The 27341-nt window shown below is 38.9% G+C and overlaps 1 protein-coding gene and 1 long non-coding RNA gene across 6 annotated transcripts in view; both read right to left on the bottom strand.

The window, feature by feature from the left end:
* Nucleotides 1–27341, bottom strand: part of pmfbp1 (polyamine modulated factor 1 binding protein 1) — a 93203-nt gene that overhangs the window by 17875 nt on the left and 47987 nt on the right. For all 5 annotated transcript variants that reach the window (XM_026292825.1, XM_026292826.1, XM_026292827.1 and 2 more), the window contains 11 exons: nucleotides 17208–17291; nucleotides 16798–16965; nucleotides 16565–16648; nucleotides 15612–15779; nucleotides 13768–13998; nucleotides 12705–12806; nucleotides 12418–12494; nucleotides 12022–12166; nucleotides 10626–10863; nucleotides 4568–4652; nucleotides 2359–2470 (listed from right to left, as the gene is read on the bottom strand). In XM_026292825.1, the coding sequence (XP_026148610.1) occupies nucleotides 2359–2470; nucleotides 4568–4652; nucleotides 10626–10863; nucleotides 12022–12166; nucleotides 12418–12494; nucleotides 12705–12806; nucleotides 13768–13998; nucleotides 15612–15779; nucleotides 16565–16648; nucleotides 16798–16965; nucleotides 17208–17291 (1494 nt within the window). The remainder of the gene's footprint in view (nucleotides 1–2358; nucleotides 2471–4567; nucleotides 4653–10625; nucleotides 10864–12021; nucleotides 12167–12417; nucleotides 12495–12704; nucleotides 12807–13767; nucleotides 13999–15611; nucleotides 15780–16564; nucleotides 16649–16797; nucleotides 16966–17207; nucleotides 17292–27341) is intronic.
* On the bottom strand, nucleotides 22890–26019 carry LOC113121938 (uncharacterized). The gene is made up of 3 exons (XR_003294811.1): nucleotides 25105–26019; nucleotides 24749–24983; nucleotides 22890–24517 (listed from the first exon to the last, which is right to left on the bottom strand). It is a non-coding gene; the product is annotated as an uncharacterized LOC113121938 (long non-coding RNA).

Genomic DNA, 27341 nt, shown 5'->3' with positions numbered 1-27341 from the left:
TGGAGAGCAGTTGGGGGTTCGGTGCCTTGCTCAAAGGTCTCACCTCAGTCGTGGTATTGAAGGTGGCCCCACAATTCCTGCCAATCCTGAGACTCAAACCCGTAACTCTCAGTTTACAAGTCCGACTCTCTATCCATTAGGCCACGACTGCCCCACATGAGTGGCATATATGTAAGCACATAGTTGACCAGGCAATAACATGGACATCCTTTTCTTTAACAGACACTAAAGAGACCCGGAAAGCACAAACAAGACTTCTCATGTACCATAAACACACACACACACAGAAATATAAGATATACACACAGAAAATGACAGAGCTATCTGAGGTTCAGCTACTGTGCACCGAGGCAATTTGTAATATAGATTTCCTCTATAGGCCACTGTAGTGTACCATTTACCATTTCATACCCTTTGATTTTTTTCAGCGGCGGATAATTCATCTTCTGCTGGTCAATAACACAGATTGGGACCTAATGAAGGAGTCCTAGTCAAAATGGCCATCACACTGGCGTTTAAGCACTTTTTGGAGTCAAATCCATTGAAAAGCTCATCTGTTGCTGAGATGATGGAAGACAGCAGGAATGCAAAGGGGAAATGTTGTGTATGAATTCAGGAGCTTGCCAGCAACTACACTTATTGTACACAAAGGTATACAGACACATTTAAGTACACAAACACACATGCTGCCGAACAGTTTACTACTAAAAAGTATAAAACTACTTCAATGAATAACTAAAAATCAGTAAAGATTTTAGGATCTTTAAATAGATCAATATCACTTCTTGGACTTTAAACAACATTATAACCAAATCTTTTACTATATTTTAATCATCCAAACAAAAGCCAGACTAGTGATAGGTTTCTGAATTTCCCTAGTTAATACACTGATTAACAGTATTTGACAGGGCGTGGTACAACAGACTTTACGATCACAGAGACTGTGGTATTGGTGCCTTGAAGGAATAGTTTGCTGTTTTTGGAAATATACTTATTCGCTTCCTTTATGTGTCACTCTCTTATATTCGTTCATCAAATAAGAGGACACAGCCAGCCGCTTGTTAGCTTAGCTTAGCATAAAGATCCTAAAGCAAAATCTGTTAAACAAATTAACTATTTAAACCATCTTTTAAGTGTAAGTGTAATTAAAATAATTCATTATTTATGTTCAAGTTCCTGAAGGGTTTTACTGATGAATAATAAAGTATTACAGTTAGATTTTAGATTTCGTATTTTAAATTTTTCTATGTATTTGTAATATAAAAAGCAATTTTTAATGTAATTTCTAATATATATATAAATACCATAAAACTTGTTTTTTAATATTCAGACACTGAGTGCAACCACATCAACAATTTAACTACCCTGGCTTCAGTCCAGGGAACATTTCGCAAGTAGTGGCTTGGCTACTCACAGTCCAATCAACTGACTTAAATCAGTGTCTTACTGGCTACTGTGAAATCACTACTGTCAAAATCTAGTGCATTAGTGCACTAATGTTAAGATAAAATAAGGACAGCCATATTTTGAGTGTTGCATTATTCAAAAGGACATAGTGAAAAAGATTACAAGGTGTGGGAGAGTGACTGAAAACGAATGAGAGCATGGAGGCCAGAGAACAGGAGTGAGAAAGAGGAAGTGAGAAAGAGTGAGGAGAGGAGGAGCATAAAAAAGAATAAAATGCAAAATCAGGATCTGAGAGAGAGCACCATGTTGCAAGGACTTTAAAGACTGAAATCAAAGTTTGTCGAATCTAAATGAACAGCACTTCACCGTCCTGGTTTTACCCTTAATTATCCATTCTGCCTTTGTACAGCGGCGGCTCAGCTCTGACAACTGCTCTCCCCTGAGGTTCCCCCACGCTCCCAGACAGAACATTAGGGAATATCAGGGAATATTACACCCAGGAATTAACGCTCCAAATCACCTTGCCAGGTTTAGGTCCCACATACACCCTTCCCTCTGTTGGACAAGATAATCCGGGCTCTAGCACTGGATATATGCCACTAATCATCAAAAAGGTAGGGGGTGGGGGAACTTTGGAGGGCATCAGAGGAGAGGAGAGAAAACCTTAACATGTGTGCAGCAGTGTGGTACAGTAGACCTGGCTTAAACATTTCTTTATCCCACAAAAATGAGTAGGATCACCAACAAAAATCAATACACAGACCAAAAAAAAGGATCAGATAATTACACTACAATTATATTAAGTTGTGAAACTGGCATAGCCTTCTGTTTGTACGGTATCTTAATGGTTTAGATAATCAACACATCGCCTGTGCCCTAAGCTCCTATAAACAAACACTCTGAATTATTTACAGAGGCTAAATCACTCAGGTCTAGTGTGCATTTATTTACCTGGTCCTGTGCATCCTGTTTTTCTTTCTCTGCCTTGAGTTTCTGATTGACAGCCTGCTGAAGGTTCTTCCTGAGATCTGTCACCTCCGTCTCCAGCCTTATAGCCATTGATCTGCACATACAGTCATAAACAATGGAAGTTTTTTTTCACTGAAATAAGATCAAAATCAAATACAAATCAAGCTCTTTTTATTAGATGTCCCAACATCTTAAATGTGTTTACAAGTACATCACATTGATACTGTAAATTGCACACAAAACAAACACCTCAGAGACATATTGCAAGCATTTAATTACTCTATCAAGTTTTTTGAAAATCCAGACCTATGGGAGTGTTTAACATAGGTCCAGAAAGTTTAAGAATGTGTGTGTATGTATGTGTGAGAGTGTGTGGCAGCTGAGCTAAGAGAATGTGAAGGGGATCAATATGAAGGGGTCTATTCGTGCCACGTAACTGTGCGCTTATGTGAATGAGTCAGTTAGTGTCTTTGAGTGTGTGTGTGTGTGTGTGTGTGTGTGCGTATACATACGTGTGAGTGAGATGTGTGTGCTGGCTGCCCTGGCTACAGCGGGATCAATACAACAAATGATTACCATTTCCACAAACCTCCCTCCACAGCCTCGGCTCGGCCACTCAGTGAGCCTCAACACTCCTCCACAGTCATATGCACACAAACCAAAACAAACCACCCCCACTGTTGACCCACACCTCTAAAAGGACAGTATAAAAAAGATAAATTACAAGCTCATGAATAGTAAAAAATATTCATGCCTTTTAAAGGTAAAAATTTTGAGACAGTGATGTGAAGTTAGTATACCATAGGCTCAGCACAAAGTATTTTGTGTGAAATTTCAAAATTACAATATATCCAATTTTGCCAATTTTTTATCAAATGATTAATTTACAAATACTTTTAACCCAAAGGTATTTATTTTTGAGTCACTTCTATCTTTTTATCTTTATTTGATAAGGGATTGTAGAAAGTTATTAAATTAAAAGTATAAGAGATAAATACCGACATGCTAAAAAGATGTACTTGAACTGGGAGGAACATTGCAGTTTCATGGTCAGTGTCTCAAATGTGCAGGCCAGCAATACGCTGCTGAGATGCCACAGTTTTTGTTTTAATGGTATTCATCACAGAATTATAGGAGAAAGCTAACCTTAACATCATGGTATTTTAATATTTCTTTAATAATAATGAGATTTAAGATTTCATATTTAAATTCCAAAATATATAAAAGGAATAAATGACTGTCTACTATGTGTCTCTGTCTTTGTGTAACACACACAATAATTGAATAAATGTTTTAGCAATGACCTGAACAGTTTTTAATAGAGAAAGTAGTAGTGGTAGTAAAAACTATAACCAGAAGCAGAACAGCCCAAACAAAGGGGAAAGAAAATGCTTGATAGATTGGTCCATCGAGAACACGACAGGATGAACGGAGTGAGAGAGAGAAAGGAAAGAAAGAGAGGAGGCATCCTGTGGAGAAAGGAGGGGATTTCCCACAGCACAGATGGAAGTCATTAGTATGGTGTTGTTGCTTAAATACCTTTCATGTCTTTGCAGTTATTAGATAATACTGGGTTAACAGTAAACAGCATGATTCTGCAAATGGATATAATATGCAGACACAGCAATTGTTCTACCATCCAATACCTAGAATTGGTTTAAATGTAATAAAATGCAATAATTCAAAATGTAACCTATGAAGTCTCCATGTCTCCATCGTCATTGACAATGAAAATGTTCCATGGCTCAACTTAACCAAGAAACTCCCATTGCAGTGAGATCATGTGAAGCCAAAGCCACAACCACAACTATGTGTACATAAACAGACACACACAAACACACTCTCTACTGGGTGATACACGCTTGCTGATGTCATCACCGCAGACTTGGTAACACACAGGGGTCAATCAAGGGCCTCACCTATGAACTCTGACCCTCACATGGCCTCACATCTGCTTATCTACTGGGTCCCATCAACATGTATCCTTAGACATATTGTACTTTAATCTATAATAGATCAAAAAAATTGGTGATTTTTCTTTGTACATTTTCTTAAACAATGTACGTATTTTGTTCAGCCTAATGTAGGCCATATGTAAACAGCAAAATGTTTTTGATTACTGAGCTAACACTTGTGATGATGAAAAAATTGGGATAAGAGAGGAAGCTTCTTTCCCTCTCTTCTTTCTTACCTTATTTTCTCCTCTGCTAGCTTTCCCTCATTCAGGCACCCCTCCATTTGCCTTGCCTTTTCTGCATGGGCTGCCAACACCTCCACTGAGCAGAAGAGAGAGAAATAAAGTGTGAGATAAAGAGCAACAGTTCACTTCAGACACTCTTTGCTAAGATTCATTATAGAGAAGTCTTAATTCAAATGGGCATATGCCAAAAAAGACATTTTCCAGTTGAGATAATAAAATTGATGCAGTTCTTAAGGCTGGGTTGATATTGTTTTTTATTCATAGAAAAAAAGCAACATGAGTAAAGAATTAAAGAGTGCTTCACATGTTCCAGGAGACCAAGGTTAATGCAATGATTTACAAAACATACATTCATAGAGTTGATTATTGAGTCATGTCCAGTTCAGCATCAGTGGAAAAATATGAACTCTGGGTCACCTTCAAAGAAAAGCGAAGACCTCTGTCACAGAAGAGGCACTGAATGCCTTTCATAGATGGAGAAGGAAGGAATGAATGTATTGCAATGCGTACACTTCAGTCAGTAGCCCTTTTGTTGAGACAAAAGAAGTGCTCCCTGACTTTGTCAATAGATGGCACTCTTTACCTTGAGCAAGCCGCTTAGGTTAGCACTCCTGACTGCAGCCCTTCAATAACATTCCCGTTTCAGCCCTCTCTTCCGTCTACATGCAATAAAAGCCCATTGTCCTACACTTAATAGTCTAGCACATTGAGCAGATGCATAATAAACCACTAGTCAGGTTTCTTGGGTTAGGTTTGCTTTTGCAGACCCTTTTCAGGTTGAGTTTAAAATTTAGGGGTTGCTTCCTTCCCCCTTTTTTGTATGTATGCTGTTTTGTGAGTCAATGTTTCTTCATAGGTCTTAAAACCTTTTCACTAAATTCAGTATTCATTGAATATAACATAAACTGTCAGCCATCGGTGGCCAAGGCTAGTGAATATTGAGAAGCTGTGTGCACTGAATATGTAGAGGCGTGCATGCTCCTGAGTATGTGTATGTGTGAGTGTGTGTTGAATATTTACGTGAAGGACCTTGACTTTGTGGATGTGCATGTGTATTTTAGTCTGTGAAAAAGAAATAGAGAAATGTTTAGTGTGTTTCTGTATTGCTTTTAGGGCCATGTACCACGCTGTAATGGCTGTTGTGTACAGATTGAATAGGGGAAAGCTAAAACCAATACCAGACAAAAAAGAAATAAAAGTAAATCTACATTTAATAAAACTATTATTAATTTATGGTTTTGCAGCATCAAAACTATTTAAACTGAAGCCCAAGGAAAATTGAAACAGAAGCTGGAATTGCTAAATATTTAATGATGCACAAACACTTCTACTTGTGTGTGTATGTACGTGCATGCGCCCTACCTTTGTTGTTTTACTGAGACTCAAGATGAGTTTTCTTTGAATCTCAATAATCAATTAAATAAAAATGTGAAAAGTTGAGATATGGAACAAATTCACATTAGTTTGGAGGTGACCTGAGTGACACCTTCTGCCAGTGGAGGCCACAGAAAGCACTCGCTGCATAGACTGACCATTTACACAGGCTTTCCTATTCGCACCTAAACACACATTGGCAGAGGTGCACACACATACACAACTCTGAAGTACACAAACACACACGCTTGTAGTTCTATTTTTGTAACGAAACATAATGTATTCCTCAGAAACGTACCCTAACCTTAATCATCGCAACTAAATGCCTAACCTCCAGCCTTACCATAACCTAAACCTAATTCTACCATTTACCCTAAAAACAAGTGTTAACCCTCAAACAAGAAAAAGTGAGGAGTGGCCAAAATGTCCTCACTCTGATAGAATTATGCTCAAAATGGTCCTAGAAATACAACTACACACACACATATATACACGCACACACAAACATAAGTAAAAAGGTGCTCTAGTAGTTAAATTAAACAAGAAAAACAATACATAGACATACAAACAAATACAGCAAACATATAGATTTACAGCAGGTATTTACTTTAGAAAAACAAATCAGATTAGCTTTATGTTTACAGAAGCTAAAATGATGATCCGCAGAGGTTTCTGGATCATTTAATGCTTCTATCTAAAGGAAGAACAGCGGCCCATATTCTAAGTTGTACAGCCATTTTTTAGTGGCTCCATGAGTTAAACTATGACATTAGTCCACAATCTAAGAACCAGCAACCTAGGTCCCCAACGCTGTCACTTTCTTGACTCTTTTATACTCGGTTCACAGCTTAAGGTATGACATTAGTCCATAATCTAACTCTCTCTCAATCTCCCCCATTCATTGCCTTCATATGAACTTCAAAGACTATCATACAACATCAGCTATAATCACAGATCTGTGGTCAGATTAAACCACTCTCAGAGCTAACCTTTAACATGAGAAGGATGAAAACCCAGCTAACCCTGAATCAGTGGTTGGGGCTAGGCTGGGCCCTGCCTGGCCATCATAAAAGCTTCATAAGGCTTCATAGGAGCTTCCTTTGGCTTTGTTGGGGGATTCATACAGGCTAAGGTGCTCCCGAGAGATGTCCCAAAGCCTCCCAAGACTCTTTCTCTCTCTTCTGAAGTTTCATGGGCTTGCAACACTGCTTTTGGGTATAAGCGAAAAGGTGCAAGTGCACAGCCGCACACCGTCATGCACACAAATACACCGCAGAGTAAAAAAAAAATAATATGCACACAACAGCGAACACTTATGAAGACAAAGACTAACACACAACATAGAATCTAAAACTCACACACACATACACCCCAACACACTCCCCTCCTGCTCTCTCCTCTCTGGTTTATTTACAATCCTCTGGCAGTGGTACAAGGGCCTGGGGCTATAACACACGGCACCTAATGCTCAAACTGCCAGGTAATCTCATGTCTGACATCCCCCTTTGATAGAAACTGATCAATAGACTCTTGTAAAGGAGTCATTTTCTCTGATGTTTCTACCAACCACTTCTCTCCATCTCTCTCCCTCTTCTCTCTCTCTTTTCTCCCCCTTCTCTTTTATTAGCCATACATTTATAATTCATATTTCAGCAGGGCTGAGTTTGATCTGAGGCAAAGGGGGACTTTGTGTAATAAAGAACAATGGTGGTGAAATGATGGGGAGAAATGCCAGTGTTTGCTGCTGGTTCCGGTGAACAACAGTTTTGGGGATCGATAGAGTGTGAAATGGGATTATAGCTAGTAATAGAGGTGAATTGGAGGAGAGAGGCCTGTGCATGTGTGTGTCCAGGGATCCCGATTGCGCAGCAGCACACAAACACACATATGCACATACTTGTGCGCGCACACACATGCACACAGTAAATGATTTCATCATCTTTAGGTAGATACACATCAGCAGCACAGAGGGGTGGTAATATCACATTTCTGTTTTTGCGGAAGTGTGGAAATATGGATATTGTGTTTTTGCTTATGCTGTTATTTCAATTGTTGTCACAAATCATTGCATTTATTTCACATTACAGCTACCCTTACAACACATTGTATTTAAGATGCAAGAAGACAAATCTAATCTAAACATTTTAAACATCAGGCCTTTCAATTTCACAGGTTAGTGGATGAAAACTCTTGCCTAAACAACTGGCCAGTATGTATGGAATATACCACATACAGTTTCCTATAAAACTGATTAAATTACAATCTTCACTGCTCTGCAGCTTTCTATTTATTGTCTATATATGTGTCTCAGAGTTTCATGCCACAAATGTGTTCTTTGAAACTAGCTGATGTCTTGGACTGTGGATTTAGTGTTTACTGCAAATTACTCACAAATACTGTGAGTGCTACAATGTCACACACATCAATATATGTACTGTACACACAGTAGTACACTCTTTGAGCCATGTTTATTAAGTTGAGTGATTTGCTCTCTGGACTCACTATTTTGTAAGGATATCTTAATTGAGAATTATACAGAAACTGCTTGCTGAGGCCTACTGCTTCTCCCCTTTTTAATCAACCTTTCTTTCCCATCTTTTCTTCTTGTCCTCTCATCCACTCTGATTGAATCCAGCTGCCTTGAGTTGCTTCAGATGCATGTGACACTTGCCTGAGTCCAAACTCATTCCCCTATCCTCTCTTTCTTTTTCCTCCTTTGACATTCTTATATCTGGCCTGAGACTTTTAATATAACATTCATGAAATACCAAGGATAGTTATGTATATAGTTAACTGTAGGACTTCGGTAACAGGTTGTCCATCTCACATCATGAAACAAGTAAAAATCCTCTGATAGAGATCACAAAAATATGTGTGTTTTGTGCAAACTCAGGGCCAAACAGGATTTAATCCTGGGTCCTTCTTGCAGGGCAGCAACAATTAAAAGTCTGATTTTTGTTTTTTAAAGCTGATATTTTATTGCCACGCCATGTTGATATTTCAGTTAATTCCTATTTAAATGATATATAATTTAGTCATTTTACAGAATGCCAAAAGCATATTAATGGATATTGACTATCGACAATATTATCACATAAAACACAACAATATGAGGTTGTACTCATTATTTTATGCCACTTTATTTCCAGTAGTTCTTATTTTGACAATGCGCTAGACCACATCTACTGTTATCATATAGCAAAAAGAATGAACATCAAGGTGATGTTTTTAAAACACAGAAAGAACCTCAGGAAGGGCCTCATGTTAATAAAAAGGCCTTTTGTTCATGACATAGTAATTTCTCAAACTGACTCCTCACCCAGTCTATTCAGGCCACTGCTATAGCCACGTAAACAATGCCCCTTTTGTTAGAAAAATGCATCTTTATTCTTCTTAAGTCAATACAATAGACTCTGCATTAGTGGATTGTATTTGCTGAAGGTAAAAGCTGAATAATATGTGGTTTGGTGTGAATCATAGAGTTGAGGGAATGTGTTTTGATCACAGACAAAGGCCAAACTACACAGCGTTGTCGTTCTGTCTCTATCTTGTTAATGAGCTGTGTTCACTGAGCAAGCTAGCCACTGTCTACCACAGAGAGAGACCTCAGATTCATCTCTCAGCGGACAATAGGTGATTTTGTGTGTGTGTGTGTGTGTATTTGTACCTCAGAGAGCAAGAGTGTATGTGGTAATTAAAGCAGTGGGAGATGGGTGAAATGGCCATGTGTGTATATGTGAGGTGTTTGCCTGCCATGACTGTAGATGTGTACGTTAATTCTTAATGAGACATTTCTGGGCTCTGAGAGACCCAGCCATCGCTGTTCGTGCACTGACACACCACTACAAAGGCCACCATCAGGCATGTGCACACACACATATACACACAGACACATAAACCGGATCATTACCATACAGCTAAAGCAGAGCACCATTAAAATCAAACCTCTACTACAGTGTGTGTGTGTGTGTATGTGTATGTGTGTCAGTTAACACTAGGTGCAGATAGCTAGCAGCCAAATCACCACATTGCTGTACCACTGATGGATAATTTGAGCTAACTGATTAACAGCACTGTTGTTGGTTCTGCAACAAATGCCCGGTGCACAGTGTGATGTCTCAAGAATGTGATAAGTGTTTGATGGACAATGCTATCTGACTGTCAGACAAACAAGAAGAGAAAAGCAAATAGTGGGTCACAGTAGAGTAAGATAAAACCTGATTTGAAAACCTGACCCTAAGAAAATCTCATGATGACTTTTAGCGTGTACAACGCTTTTTTATCTGTGCAGGTACAAAGTCATAGGTGCAGAAAGTGGGCGTGCTGATGGTGCTGTAGTAACGCAGTTGGCCGAGGCTGCAACTACAAGTTGTGTTTGAGTTTAAAGTGTGTTTAATGCCTCTGTATGTTTGCTGCTGTTTACTTTTGTGAATCTGGTTGATGATGACAGACTTCAACAGTTTGTAATGACAGACTTCAACAGTTTGTAACTTTTTGGTGAGGACAGCTGATTATTTCCTTGCTCTGCATGGCCCTGGTGTATGTGCAAATGTTTTTGGCATCATCGCTGACAGGACACGTTCCCATGTTGTATTTAGCTTAAAGGTTAGTATGTATATACCCTGTAAATATAGTATGATAAAAGTCATTCACTGATCTATTGATTGATTACTACCTGTCACTTGGTGCTTGCAATGTAGCTCCTCCAGCTCTTGGCTCAGCTGCTTGATGTAAGTGTACAGGCTCTGTTTTTCTCTGAAGGCACTTCTCAACTTCTCCTCCTCCTTCTGTAGATTGTCCTGAAGTCTCTGGACCTCTCCTTTCTGTACGTCCACCTCCCTACTCCTTCTCACAACCTCTTGTCTGGCTCCCTCCAGCTCATCCTCTGACTGCCTATGGAGTGCCTCGTGTACCTGCAACATAAAGGTCAAGAGAAACAGTGAAGAAGTGACAGTACCTTTCATGTACGATGTCTGTTCAGATCAAATCTCTTACTAGTTCTGCAGAATGGATATCACACTTTGAATCACAAGGAACCTAAATATGTCTTTAGCGACCACTTATTTGGTTTTGCTTCCCTGTCTTCATTTATGCATGGCCTGAAACTTTACAACAGAAATATACACTGGACGGCACGATGATGTGGTGGTTAGCACTGTTGTCTCACAGCAAATAGGTATTCGAGTTTGAATCCCCTTCGACCCTGAGGTCTTTCTGTATGGGGTCTGTATCTCCCTGTGTCTGCGTGGGTTTTCCCCAGGTACTCTGGCTTCCTCCCAAAGTCCACTGACACACAGGAGATGATTAGGTTAATTGGTGACTCTAAATTGCCTGTAAATGTGTATATACATAAAATGTGAGAAATGTAGACGTAGGCTTCAATTCATGTGGCGTTACATCAGACAGACTCATCATGTGGGAGAATAATCAATGAATAGGCAAGAACTGACAGCAAGAAGAGGGCATACTAGAATTTCCCTGATTTCTCTGTGCCTGTCTTTGAGAATTTTTGACATGCGTGTATATGATCTGGATAAGCATGGCATGTTCATTGCCTGCCAAAGGATACACAAATTAATGTGTAGTATTAAATTTCTACTTTTGCTTACTTATACTTTCACATTTGGGGCTATGTACTCACACACACACACACGCACACACACACGCACAAATGATGTGTCAATGACTGCCAGCAAAGTTGGCACACTGCCAGGCTACAGTCACCACTTTGAGTAATTTGAATATTTAGTGTCCCATTGAGCTCTTAATTGGAGTCAATTACACCAGCCTTGGCACCGTTTGGTGCTTTAATTAATGGTGAGGCAATTTGTTTCTGCCAGGGATGGACAATCATATGAGTGGTGGGTGTGTGATGTCGATAGAGGTAGGTTGAGTACTCCTCTTTAGGAACTTGAATTGAATCTCTAGCTGATGTTCTTGGCCTGGGATGCTTGCATAAGCAACATTTAAAGAAAATGGATGAGGCCTCTGAATTCAAAGTAGAGGGCTAAAAATAATATGGTTCTCTCTAAATTAGAGAACAGCAGGTACAGGCTATGTTAAATTAATACCTTTTGGGCATCCACTAATACAAGCTGTAGGTGTGTTACTTCCTTCTTAAGACGTGTCACTTCCTGTTCCATCTGACTGCGATTGCTCAGATGCGTATTGTGGGATGCAGCAAGAACTCTTTTCAGACCAGTTTTTTCTTGGGTTCTATGGAGAGGAGAAAAACTTATGGCTGGTCAGTCTTGACTACTGTCAGTAATGCAGTAGCAGTAAACAGTATTAGTTAAATAAAGAAATCCCATGTAATATATAGTATGTTGTTGCGTGCTATTTGGTAAGGAGCCTTTCAAGAGAGTGGGTGAGGGGAAAGAGTAGCTGGGAAGGGCATGAGAGTAGAGACAAGGACAGGAACCAGGATCAGCAGAGGAGAATGAGAGTTTTATAGACTCTGTTATTACTGTCTCTCCAGCTCTGACTTCATCTGAAGAATAGCTCTTTCACACTCCACGAGGCGCTCAACCTGCTCAGTGCAGCGCTGAAACAGACCCAGAGACATCAGTAATATGGTGTGTGTCTTAATTTTCTTGTTAATGCAACAAACAAGATTTAAATGCAATTAATGTTTACAAGAACTTAAACCAATTCCATCGCTCACTTGTTATTTTGGAATTTAAGTGTAAATGATATTGTGTAATATGTAAAATGTCACTTTAATGTGTAGGAAGAGTACAGTTTATAACATTACCTTGTGCAGCAGCTGTCTGTCTTTTACCAGGCTGAGGTACTCCTCGTCAGAATGAGAGTGACCCTGTTGATATAGCTGTAGGTCCTGCTCCAACATCACTTTCTATTAGCAAGTGAAATAGGTAGAGAGAAAGAAGAAAATATGTATAATTATATATATTTATTTCTTGTTATAGTGTGATTTTAGTCAAACACTGTAAACCACTGCAACCAACAAAATGTAAGCAATTACTGATCCACAGCAGAAACAAAAATGATGGTTAAAAGAGCCACACCAATTATATTAGAAATACAAAAGGGTGCATTTTAGAGTTAGCTGGACCTGACAGTTACTTGAGGTTGAGAATTAGGCAGACGAAGCTCCATAAGAACCTCCCTAACCTCTTGATAGGTGCCTCACAATCAAAGTCATTAGCCAGTGTAATAAAGGACCAGAGATACAGCCATTCTTCAACAGCCTAACCAACAGATTAAAGTTGATTGGATTAAAATGACATTCTGCCTGTCTGACCTTGGCAGCTGCAGTTAAGGTCATCCAAATTAAATTTCTCTGTAATAAAGATGATTTATTTGTTGCCTGATGTAGTAAATATAAAACAGAAAGAAAAAGGAGAAAAGATTAAGTGACACATGCCACTGTACGCAGGCACACAATATGCATACATACACATATGCGTGTGTACAATAACAGACACACACACACACACACACACACAAAGAAATATACTGATGCATGCACTGACACATCACTGGAGCAGGCAAGAATACAGAGACACCCAGTTTAGTTAACCTAAACACCTGTAATCCAGATCTTCTTCTTGAGAACTCAGGAAAGGTCCCATAAAGGCTTCATCCACAAAAATATATGTAGCCAAAGTAAATGTTCTGTTAATACTGGTTCATGACTGACAGCATGTCACTACTGTAAAAAAGGCAGAGGTGTTTACTAGTAGTACTAAAAAATCCAGGATCTGCCCAGAGGGATAAATGACAATTCATGTAATTGCCGTATGTGCATTTGTGTCTGGAATATCGAAGGTGAAGATGTTAATGTGTGTGCTGACCTGTTGTTTGAGTGTGTCCAGCTGCTCCTGCATGGATACCATCTGGCTTTTAAAGTGATCCACTTTTTGCTGACTCTCCCTCAGTAGGTTCTGATTGGCCTGGAACTCATCTGTCAACTGGTCAAGAGCCTCCTGTGAGCGCTCCCATTGACCAACCCTTTCCTGGTACTGCCGTTCCAATTCAGCTAGCTCTTCCTTCACTGAATGAGCCGCTAATTGGGTCTCTCTTAGCTGCCAATTACACATAGTGAAAAGGACAATGGCAGAATTTTAGACTGCGGGTTTACTAACAGGACTAAAGACCTCTTTTTTTTTTTAATGACTTAATGTGCCAGAAACAAATAGAGAAAAAAAAGACATATGGTAGTCTGACTAACATGGCGCAATGTACTGTGCTGCTCTACAGTAACCTTTGTCATAATGAAAGAGGAACCTAGGAAGTGAAACCAGACTTAATCCTGGTGTTACGCTAGGAATCCTACCATAGCTCACCTTTCAAGGGAAGAGGTTGAGAAAGTTAAACCCACTCTAACACTCAGCTTGAGTTCATCCACATTAATCCCACTGTAATCTGGATCAGAACATGAGGGCTTACAACTAATGACAGCCAACTAGTTAGATTTCAGTGGTTCACCGCATCTTGGTTTAACCAGGGATTAACTGGGACCATCTAAGACTAACACTGGGTAGACAGTGGCATGACTGAGTAGAAAACCTGCTCATGCAAAGGGGGAAGGAAACATAAACCAGAGGAGATGAGTACTGTGTAGGTGTGGACTGTTTAAAACCAATGATTCAGTACATGTAGAATACATGTTTTTGTTAGTGTGAAGGTAAATGTTTTACCCAGGCTTAGCCAATATACATTAAAGTCATACTACGCAACACTCACAACATAAAATTATATTTGTCAACTTTATCTCTCTGTTACTTTCATCCCATCTGCCATGACATTTCTTTCCCTTTAATGTATCCACTACCCCACACTAATGGTGGATTTAACATTTTTTTTCTGTTGGCGGATGAAAGGACTCATAACAAGGCTTAATGGGAACACCATGGCTTTCTTGTGACTATAATCAGGAGCTTGTGCTTTGGGGAAACAAACAACTCTCATTAAACATGATAGAAAACACATCGCTTTGACCCTCATGACCTGACGGACCTTATTTCGCCTGCCATTTGAGTATTTGTGCCTGTCACCTGACTGCGCTACTCAGCTCTCGGTTCATAACTATATTCTCCTCTTCTTTTTTTGAATCACTTGTCTATGTTCTGCTGCCTGTATTTATGCTTGGGTCCGATTAGATGTGAGAGGTTGACAAACATGGGTGTCATCTTGTCTTATTTGGTAATTCAGATGATGTAGATGGTGATGTATGTAAGTTGACGGCAAAATAAAGCTTGTCTGCTGTAAACGGGTCAGACTGTTGTTCCTGGCAGAAGACTGCTTGATTGTCTACTGTGATTTAGATCACTCGCTCTCAGTTGCCTAAGTGCATATGATTTTTTTCTTTTTTTGTTGTTTACTAGATTAACACAATAAATTGTTTTTCTGTAGGATTGTGAATCAACTGATTAACAACTGAACATACAAGAAACTTGCCTTTTCTGCAGCTATGAGCTTCTTACTTCAACTGTCCTTGAGCACTGTGACCTCTGACTCTCAATCCTGCTCTGTATTTGGATGAGCTCAGATTTGTTCTGCTTCAGCCAGCTGTGAAGTGGGACACTTCTTTGTCTCAAATCTTGTGAGTCTGTTTTGCAGTTTCTAGGTGGGACATCTGATCTATAGATTTCACCTGCAGGGGAGGTGGAGGAGAGAGAAGGGAATTGTTTCTTACCTGTTGCTGACTAATATAAAGTTGATTGTGTAGCTGCTGTTTTTTATTCTCTGCCTGTTCCTTAAGGTGCTCAATATCCAAGACCTTTTTGCTTAATTGAAAGGTCTCTTCTTGGTGTCCTTTGACCTCGTGGTTCAAATGTCTCACTTCACCCTGAAGCACTGTCACCTGAGCAGGAAGAAAAGGAAAACTGAGAAGGATGGAAATGAAACAACTTTAAGTAGTCATAGCAAGCACACACAGACAGACAGACAGAAAAGACTGTGAGGGGGCGGCAGTAACCTAAAACTGAAGGAATAAGGCTTGAGTTAGAGACTTTCCCTGCTTAGTGTCAGGGCCAGCTGGGAAAATGTGGATACAGCAGACATGAATGAGTAACAATTCCCCTTTTCCTAACTCCAACTTTTGAGGAGTCTTTGCGCAAGGTGCTGTGCCTCCCACTGCTCTAATGGAGCAGCTCAGTAGCCAACAGTAGAAGACTTTTGCCGGTTTGGGCACTTCCCTTGAGTGAATGTTTGTAACTCTGTGGGTGTAACGCAGGGCATTGTTGGAAATACACACAAGGGTGCTCACTCAACCTAGCCTCAGTAAATAAAAGGGAAAACAAACAAAAAAAAAATAGTAAGACAGGTTTAAGACCCTGATAGTATTACCTTGAATTAAAGCCCTGAAACAAAACCCCTCCCAAAAAAAACAAAACAAAACAAACAAACAAAAAAAACCAATGATAACATAACCTATTGCTCATGAAACACAGTTCAGAAAAATGTCTTAAAATTACAATGATATAACCTGCAGTTATACAGAAATCGTGCACAGACAATGAGAAATTCAGGCCAAATAAAGATATAAAAAGATATAAATGTGACAAAGTAGACAAATACCAAAAACACACACATATATATATATATATATATATATACATATATATATATATAAGCAGGTTCCCACACCTGTTTCAGTGTCTCTTGATGCTTTTGTCCAGCTGCCTTCATTTCAGCTCGTAGCTGCACAATTAACTGATCTCGGCTTCGAACCTAAGCACACCGAAAATTCAAATAAATTTCTTATGTTGGTATTACAGCCCATTACATTCCTTAGGTAAAGTTGGTGTATAATATCAGATTTTCCTGCATGCACGCACACATGAAAAAAAGAACAGATGCAAAGACAGAGAAACACAGACCTCCAGGTGCAAAGTGTTGAGTTTCTCATGGCTTAGAGCCAAGTCAGCCTCCATTCTCTCTCTGGTCTGGTTTAGATGGACACACGCTCTGTTCTGGTCCTCCATCTTGGTTTTCAGTTCATCACTCTCCTTATGCAGTTTCTCTAAAGCTTTCTCTTTTTGGAGCAACTGGGAAATATGCAGTGAAATTCAGTGACCATTTAACCACACTACACAACATTCTTGGATGGCAAAATTCACTCAATAATGTCTAATAAACAACATGCAAAATGTATAATTAAATGAATTCTAATTTGGATTGAACTATCAAGTAATTATCCCACTAACTACAGTTATTTAATAATGTAGTCATTATGATCACGAGCACCAAAAAAGATCAGTTTGGTAAATAACAAAGCCATTGTGTTTACCTCTTTCTGACAATCAGAGTGTTGTTTATTGCTCTCTGTGACTTCCTTCACTAGTGCACAAATCTTTAGCTCCCTTTTCTTTATCTGGAAGAAAAAAATGTTCTCATGGTAGAAAGATACTGGATGAAGCTTGTTTTTTTTATCACAAAACACAGATGCTCATTTGGATGATATTTTGACAATGTAACATTTTGTTGATGATCATATCTCCTTGCCTTATTGGCAACACAAACTATATCTCATGAAATAGGGTAACTTAGGTCACTGTTTACAAAACTAGATAAAATATTCCAGTCTTGTTATCATATTTGTGTTTAAGGTAACGGTGCTGGTGGGTGGATGATGCTACGTGCAGAGACAGTTGTTTATACTTGAGTATACAGTACATCTCCCAGTTGTTGGTGTTTGTCTGTTTCCTTGGTGACCTTCCCTAATTACCCACTTCAGTTCTACGCCAAAGCTGTATGTTTGTGCACACTTTAATGTGGGTGTGATTCATCGTAAGTTGGCTGAAGAAATGTTTTCAATTTTTTTTTTATTATCTCTTCTATCTGTGTCTTGTGGATCTTGTCAATGGTTTACTCTGTTTGAATTCTGTCAAAATGGTCAGGTGTCTGCCATTGTGCACTGTGTTTCTAAGGTATTTTTTGCTTTTTTTGATTTTCAGAATTTGCTTTTAAGATTTTAGAAGTTACAATGAAAACCAGATTACCTTATAAAAAGGGAAATTTTGTTTCTATGTCTGAAGTGTGGGGCCCAAGGTACTGGACTGAAAAATATAGGTGAATTAATTTACTGTAGAGAACTAAATGACATGGGTCTGAGCCCACAGCCTTGTCATAACTCTGCAGCATAAAAATATTTCACTGTGGTTTGCGAAGCACATTTATTTTTGGTAAACATATTTGATTCAGAGAGTTCTTCATGCTGAATTAAATATGTGGACACTCTTTTTCCATCCCTCCCTCCTCCTTTCTCTTCTGCATGATCCAGGGATTGTTTTGACCAGATTTGAGAGCTCACTTGTAACTGTCCAGGGGGATTGATGGAGTTAACTTGACTCTTCAACCTCTCACCTCTGTCTATCAGTGGCCAGGCTCACTAAACACTTTTACACTGAGCTACAGCAAGGGGAGACAAAACAAAACAAAACAAAGAAGAAAAGTAACAACAACAAAAAAGGCCTATACACAAATGAGTGGTCATGTAAACACACTACCATACAAATACCTATGGACAGACATAATACAGGCTGTGTTTTTCATTTCCCAGACATCAGTTACTATAGTGCATTTAAACACACACACACACACACACACACACACGCACACACAATGACCAGAGCATTTATTCATGTTATAATGTTATGTGTTTAAACTCATTCGTTACCCACAGCAAATGCAACTCTCACTTGCTGCCAATTTTTAAATCTTAGCCTGATTTATCTTTGAGTGTGTGTGCACGTATTCCCAATGTGAGTGTATGATAGGCAGAATGGATGTTGATAAACACTGGAGGATGTCGTGTCAAAACAGACAACTTGTCAAAACGGCACGCTAACTAGGTCAATCACAAAGTTTAACGAGAAACTTTGGAGTGGAGCTTTGGTTTATGCATATCACTACGTGGATGTCTACATGTGTGAGATAAGCTCCTGAACAAATCTGCAGGAGGGGACCTCCAATATCGAAGGTATTTTTAAATCAATGAGCTCTTAAGTGTATCTCAGTCTCACTGTGTTCAGACACATGCACACACACAACACTCAGTACAGACAGAATCCCTACTGACAGGCAATGACAAGATAAAGAGAGGGAGAAAAAAAGGAGGTGGGGGGGGCAGGAGGGGGTGTAATATTATTTGAACAGTTGGGGGTGTTGATGGTGCTGGGGGTGGTTGGGTGTACGGGAGAAGTGCCAAGGCAAGAAATGAGCAATGAGAAAGATCAAGAAAGAAAGCATGAGAGAATTTAAACAGTAAGCTATTTATGCTGTTGTCAAGCACTGAGTCAGGCCAATGTTTGCCCAAGTCCAAGGTTTGAACAACTGTCCACTGTGCCACTGCACTCCTCCTCACCCCTAACTCCCTAATGTGAGTTGCTGATAAGCACCCACTAATGTATGACTGCATATTACATACATTTTGGTAATGGCACAGAAACACAGGGTATGAATGACCTAACATCACCAGTTTAGTTAGAGAAAACTGTGTGACTTCATCAATAAAGATGTATGGGCAGGATTTCATACCACATCACACTGACACTCATGTCTACGGTCCAATCTGTTTTCAATGCAATACACTACCCACTGGGTTACAAGGTATCTTCTCTTATCTCACTTTCGCTTCATCCTTGCATCCCAGAAAATCTTGGTTTTCAACATTTCTCACACCGAATCTGCCTCTCTGCCTCACACATTCTCTCCATTTCTCCCTTCTGTGTACATTTATGAACTGAGAATTAAAAGAAGACACTCCGGAGAGCCACTCAAGTGACTTCTGCTCTTAAGGAGAACATTTCACAGCAGATCATCTCTGGCACGATGCCCACTGTCATGTTAAGGACATTACTCCTTTGAAGTTCTTCAGTGGGTGAGTTGGCATTAGTATTATACTTAAAACACATGTTAAAACTAAAACACCATCTGGCTGTTTGCACAATGATGTGTGGTTTATAAGATGGACAGAATGACTAATAGAAATCAAGTAAAAATGGATACATATAGAGGATAAGAGACATAAAAGCATAATTTCATGTTTTATTACAGTGTTTCTATATTAATAGCAGCATTATAATATAACTATGTTACATCATTCTATTTAAACCTTGATGCAGAAACAGATTTGCTATATGAAATATGACCCTCACAGAATTAAATGTAACAATAAATAAATCTTGACCAAAAGCCCAGAAATGCAGGAGCTGAATGGTTAAATGGCTGACTTCTATAACTGCTCTATGTGCTCTAACTCAAATCCAAAAATAAAAAAAAAACGACAGAGGACTGCTATCCCATTTTTCTAAGCACAGAAATCTAAGCGAGAGTGGTTGAGAGGAAGAGGGAGAGTGAATCAGCAGAGTACTTTTCAGATGAAGGAGAGAGTGTTTGTTCAGCTGTACTAATGTTAGGACATTTAGAGCAGCAGAGGAAAATATTCAATACAAAGTTCTCTCAGTTTCACTTACACTGAATGGGAAGCAGACACACATACTCTATTTTATACACAGCTTCCACAACCACTCTCCATACAAAGATGGAATGAAGTGTGCATGACTGAATACATGAAGTGTGTGTGTGTCCATGTGTGGGTGTGTGAGACAGAGCTTGTAATAGATCAGAGAAAAAGCAGTTTTGCTCCACAAAGCAGGGCCAGATGTGGAGCAGAAACCAGATCTCTGGACAGTGTGTAATGGTCCATCCATTGACTTAATGAATCCAGACACAACCTCAACTACATATATGTACTCATGTACACACAGACAGATGCACACAGACAGATGCACACAGACATGCAATGTAGGGAATTGCATACACTGTGCAAGACACACATGCAAAAGCACCCATTAAAATGAACTAAAAAAGTTCAAGATTTAACAGCTTTTCCTTAAAGTCTTGTACTGAAGGAGTGAAATCTAAGTGCAACAGTTTTCTTTCATCCTGAATGATGCAAAATTAATTAATGTCCATGCCTCAAGAGTGAATTACAAGATGTCAAAAATATGCTATGAAGATTTTAATTAAAAGATGTTGTTTTAACCAAAGTCCATTTGCTGCCATATAACAAGCTATAGAGCATGTCATCTTAAATATGCCCTCTATAAACTAGGTGACCGTTCTAACAATGGCTTAAGTGATCACCAACAAAGTTCTGACCTTAACACTAACTCTAAAATATTCTGAAAATGAGTGTTGTCAATGAAGAGGCTTGTTAGTGAAAAAGATTGAACCTTGTGTGCTGCTTCTCTTTTACAAATAAAAGCCCTGGGAATTCATCAGTGGCTTAGTGAAAATTATCGTTTAAACCTGGTTAAGTGAAGGTTAAATACCAAGCACCAAGCATTTACATATGTTTTTGCTATATCACAAAAGGCCAGAGGATAAAATGGTGTATAAAGAAATGTAGCATATGAACATATGATTTTTTATAAAAAGAAAAACCCTATTTTAGCAGAAAAATGTAATTTTATTGTCAAGTCTCTCTTTGTGTGTGTTTTTAATAAGGCTCTAAATATCTGAACATCCCATTACACATTATCTAAAACCTTATTATCAGCACCATTGTAGCACTAGACAATGCCTGTCATAGTGAATATTACATTTGAAAATTGAATATTTAAATGAATCCCTCACCTGTGCGACCCCTCTTATCAGTCCAATTGTGGTAAAAGACAATGCATTACATTAAAGTGAATTGTATATTTCATCTCCATCCTGTAAAAATCGTGTCCTTTCAGTTTAACCATTTTCTCCCTGATATTGTACAGTTTGAAACTGTGTTTTGACCATGTGAGCAGCTTGTTAACGTATCAGTGTCAACAATACATGGCCAATAACAGGCGAGTCAAATGTGCTTGTCTCAGTTTAATTGTTAGGGTAAAATAGCAAAATTGCACAATGAAGGTTTTCCAGGAATTCATGATTTGACATTTGAATGAACCTTCACAAAGGAACCAATTACTTTCTTCAGTTGTGTGATGCACATGGGTTAGTTCCTGCCGAAGACACACTACCTTTTTATGTCTTGATTCAACTGGTCCTAGATCTGCTGTGTTTTGCTGTTTCTGTGTTCAGACTGCTTTTGGTCTGATCCAGGGTGTCACAGATATAACTCAGCACACATTTGCTTGTTTGTATTGGGCAGGGACAGAAAGCAGGAGAGAGAAATGAAGAAAATGTACAGACTTGTTGCTGATGATTTGAACCCTCTCCAAAGGCTGAGAAAGTCAGGCAGGCAGACAGCTGTGGAGACAGCAGAGAAAGTGATGCACACAAAGAAAAGAATAGGGTTTCACTAGATGAAGGAAATATATGAAAGTATAATTTAGGGTTGTTTGCCTCTGCTTTGTCTCTGTAGTAGTGAAAGGGAACATCAGACAACCTTTGTATCAGGTTGGGGAATCCTACAGTTACCTCTTTGACTATCATAGCATCTCTACACACCATAAAGTCAGTAGTTTTAGACTGGTGCTTCTTATGGTCCTTTTCCTATCTCCTACCTATCAGACAAGACAGACAACACACTTAATTTAAAATGGATCCTTGCAAAACACCACATTCTTTTAATGTGGATTCCTATAGATGTTCAGTTAGACTACTGCACCTTTTTAATTTACACGAACTGGCTGAGGTATACATAGTCATGGAGTGGAAACCAGTTAAGTTTTCAAACAGTTACTAAAACCTGAAACACTGTGAGTATGCAAAGTGAGCCACAGCCACATCACTGAATCACTGACGTCAAAAAGATAACAGGGAAATTGAGTTAGAGTTAGAAAAGTAATGACATAAAGTTGTTATCTGAAAGGATATTTCAAAGGTTCCCTTAGTTCAACTAACTAACATGCTTTTATGCTGAATGCTCGATGTACTTCACACTGAATTTATTTGGCTGGCAGGCAACCACACGACTAAAACACCAGTAGCAGATAAATGACTTGGTTTGGTGAAGGATACAGTAAATTGGTGAATTTAAGCCTAAAACACATCACTGCTATGGAACACTGATATACAGCAGCTAAAGGAGGGAGATGAGGATGAAAGGAAGGAGAAAAAAGAAATACAGTGGGGGACAGCCAGGGAGGGAGAGAATTATAAGAAAGAGAGAAAAAGGACAATGAGAGAAACCTAAAGGCCATTCCATTCATCATGCATATGACTCCTTAATGTTCCCATTCATTACTGCTGATTCTCATTGGGGCGAAGGTGAGCCTGGACAAGCGAGACGGGACAGAAACCGAAAGACAATAAAGACAGAAAAAAAATTGGAAAAAAGAAAAATAGAGCACTATTTAACCCCTCCTCCACTCTTTGTACCCCTCATGGCTAAGTGAGATTTATATAAACATGGTTCTTTATTGTACAACAAGCCAACCCTCTGTGGAGCTAAGATGGTGGCAATAAGTTATTAAATATGGAGAGGGGTAGGAGAGGGAAGATGGGGGGAAGGGCAAGAGGGATTGATGATTAACTGCGAAGGAAGTAAGAAATGAGGAGAATTCCCAGATGTACCTGACTGGATTTAATTTTGAGAAGGTTGTCCTTATTTAAGAAGAGCCCTGTGTGTGTATGTGTGTAATTGTATAGTTTTACATTGTGAGGACCAGTTTAAATTTTATGCCTTACTTACTTTCTGACACAATCAAAGTGCTGTCTCTGGGTTATGACTTGGTTTAGGTTTGGGCTTGGGCTTAGACATTATGGCTACAGAATGCATTATGTCAGTGAGTGTCCTCACAAAAATAGCTATACAAACATGTTTGAGGAGCCCTGTGAGGCTATATTAGTTTCCAGGCTTTTCACATATACAGTACAAGGTCAGTATGAGTAAAAAAAATTACCCAATAATAATAACAATACATAATACAATATATAAAACTTTAATAAAACATATAGAACTAATCCCAGCAGAGGGACAGGCTTGGCCAGTCTTTGTCTTTTTGTATGTTTGTATGTGTATTTTGTCTGGAATTGTCTACACAACATTGAGTGTGTCTCCACATAATGTGTTTTAAAAAGCCACAAATTTAGCCTTGGAAAAATGACTCAGTGAGTTGACTGTTGAGCTTCAGAAGCAGTTCTCCAGATTCTGGCACTCAAGTCCTGATCCTTTGGCAGTGAAGAGAACACCTGCATGACTAAAAAGGTTTTCACATGCTGCACATGTTGGGAAACTTGTCTTGAGTCTTAGTGACAATTTCTTTAGGTGTGGAAAACAGTACAAGAGATCCACACATCCTGTGGACAGGCATGCAAGATAGCTTTCTAACCTCTGAGTTTCCCATCTTCATCATGGATGCAAAAAAAGTCATCCTCATCAGAGCAAGTCTGGCTTGCAGGAGAATCATCATCTTTGCTGTTAACAGTGAGGTGATTTCTGATGTTCTTGTCTTTTTCTATATGTAGTTGGGCAGATAACCAGGCACACAAGGCAGGACAAGGATAAAGTGGTTCATTAGGGGCTAAAGTAAAATGACAACTAAGAGTGTCCAGAGAGTCAGTAGCAGGAAACCCATTTGGGCAGATGATTCTCCTTGGGGAACTGGACCTGCAGTGTATTTCCCCAGAAAGGCCAATTCAGCTTGTTTAAACCTACAGAAACACAGATGATCAGAATACCTTTGAAATCTACTCTTTAAAAATACTAAATTTGAATTCAGTTTATTAATAACCATCCTAAAAATATACACTTTTAGTTAAATAGAACAATATCATTAGAATTTGTAATTGTACTATTTCATGCAACCAGAATTCAAATATATACATAGGATAACATACTAAGTGTATTTGTTAACATACCGGTACAAACCCCATACAACTTACATTTTGATTTTTAATTCTGTGCATATGTTCTGCTTCTGGATCTGAACCTCAGTCTCTACAGCAAGGTAGAAGGAGCTCCAACGTGTATCACTGGGTCACAGTAACTGGGGTCCACATTTATCCTCCACTGTCTCAAATGTTGAGGTGGCCTGGCTGCCTTTTTTCCACAGTGCCTGGCATTTTCTGACAGCTGACCAAGAAACTTGCTGTAATCTCACAGTCTATCTCTGCAGCACTGGTGAAGTGAATCACACAAGCTTCATGAGATAAAATTCACATTAGTTGATACTCCGTGTGTTTGTTGTCACCAGTGATAGCAGCAACATCTTGAAACTTCACCTCTTCCTCATAGTCACCTTCATGTTCGTCATTGTCCTCGTGTAGAGGCATCTTCTTCACTCTTGCCATAAACACCGAAAGCCTTGAGGAAGCATGAGCCGCTGTCTAGATCATCAAAGTATGGGGGCCTTTCATGTGTCAACATGCCAGCACAGCTGAATACCTTCCTAAAGAGGTGTGGTCTATCCAGTAACATAAACTTGCAAGTGATTGTGATGTCTGGCAATCCAGCAATCTATGGATGTAGCAATATGGTTAACAGAACTCAGCTTCTTAATAACGAAGCTTTGTTTGGCTTTGGCAGCCTCATGTAGTTTCAAAACCACTGTTCTCCTTGACAATATTGTGCAGTGAGATTGTAATGTTTGTGTCATGTTCTTAAACAAAGGTAATTCAACCATGAAGAACAGCTGGCTGCCCAGATAAAATTGAGCAAAACCTTGTGAAAGGTTCCCTGCCTTACCCATGGAACAAACATTTTTGCATTTTTGCATATTTTGCACATTCTTCAGGTGTCATTCATACTGAGGAGGAATTTTGTTTCCTTTGCTTTCTGTAAAGTTTGTGTAAAATTGTAGCTTCTGCTGGTCAATTTGCTGTTGGGGAAAAAAGAAAAAAAACAATTGTATCAAAAGGAAACACGGAAGTATATTTTCATCATGATCATAAATACTTTAATGATTTTAATAATTCTAACTTCTCATGCCCGACTGTATCCAACTAAGATTAGCTAGGCTGGGCAAAATCTAAGGGTCACAGTGTTCTGTAAGGTAAAATAGGCTAACAGTACTAAGTCTGACTATCTCTTTTAGAAAAGTTTCTATAAAAGTGAGAATAACTAAACAAATTCAGACCTGAAGAATCTTAAAACACTTCTGGCTAACCTGAGATAAAAGTTGAAGTATACCAAAAACCCTTACTGAGGGTGGCGTACTGAGGTGAACTGAAGTTAATCATGTCAACATACATTGAGGTAAAACAACCTCCGTGAAGTTGGCTCCCCCACCCAACGAAAAATTTCGCAAAAATAGTCTCAATCGTTTGTGCTCCGTTTGTGCTGGTTTGTGCTGTAAAAATTTTCGTTTGTGCTGTTTTGCTTTTTAGATATAAAAGATTTATTTAAAGGTCATTCTCCGGTCACTCAGCCCCCCCACATGCTCCAAATTTACCACAACTAGTCTCAATCGTTTGTGCTTCGTTTGTGCTGGTTTGTGCTGTAAAAATGTTCGTTTGTGCTGTTTTGGTTTTTAAAATACTAGACATTACATTTTTGGTGATGACGTCATCTGCCCCCCTACATGCTCCAAACTCACCCGAAATAGTCTCAATCGTTTGTGCTTCGTTTGTGCCGGTTTGTGCTGTAAAAATTTTCGTTTGTGCTGTTTTGGTTTTTAAAATATTAGACATTACATTTTTGGTGATGACGTCATCAGCCCCCCTACGTGCTCCAAATTTACCACAACTAGTCTCAATCGTTTGTGCTTCGTTTGTGCGGTTTTGGTTTTTCTTAGTACAGTTGATGTAACAAGGTAAGATCCAAATGGATCCAAATTTAGTTAAGTTACCGATCGACTATGTAGGGGGGCTGATGATGTCATCACCAAAAATGTAATGTCTAATATTTTAAAAACCAAAACAGCACAAACGAAAATTTTTACAGCACAAACCAGCACAAACGGAGCACAAACGATTGAGACTATTTTTGCGAAATTTTGCGTTGGGTGGGGGGCCAACTTCACGGAGGTAACAGTATTCTATTCCCTAAAATCATGCAATGTTAAATGTATAAAGTCACATTTGTGGCATTGTTGCGTAAGTTTTTTGTTTTTTTGCATACTACAACACTCTATATTATGTATTAGCTTTGCTAGCTAGCAGAACCACATCTTACATAGGAAATTACTTACCCTCAGATGCTTTCTTAGATGAGATATACTATTTTTGATGTTTGAGATTTCCACCATTTTGGGCAGACAAATTAAGTAGAGCATATAATGACTGTTGATCTTCATCATTTTCAAGGCAAGCAGCATCTGGATTCTGGGCCATGATGCACATATGGCTCTGAGACACAGGTCAGCTATGTTTGTGGCAATTTAAATCTCTGGGTCAAAAAATTACTGTGTCGAAGCTTGGCTGAATATGAAAAATTAATAATAATAATTTATTTTATTAAACAAGTTAAAATAGCAGCTGGTGTGCTGTATGTCCCAATTAACGAAGTAGAAGTATGATGTAACTGAGTATGGATGTT

Source organism: Mastacembelus armatus, chromosome 20, assembly GCF_900324485.2.
Source record: "Mastacembelus armatus chromosome 20, fMasArm1.2, whole genome shotgun sequence".
Taxonomy (NCBI): Eukaryota; Metazoa; Chordata; class Actinopteri; order Synbranchiformes; family Mastacembelidae; genus Mastacembelus; species Mastacembelus armatus.
Note: the sequence above shows the minus strand (reverse complement) of the source record. Positions and strands in the feature narration are given on the sequence as shown.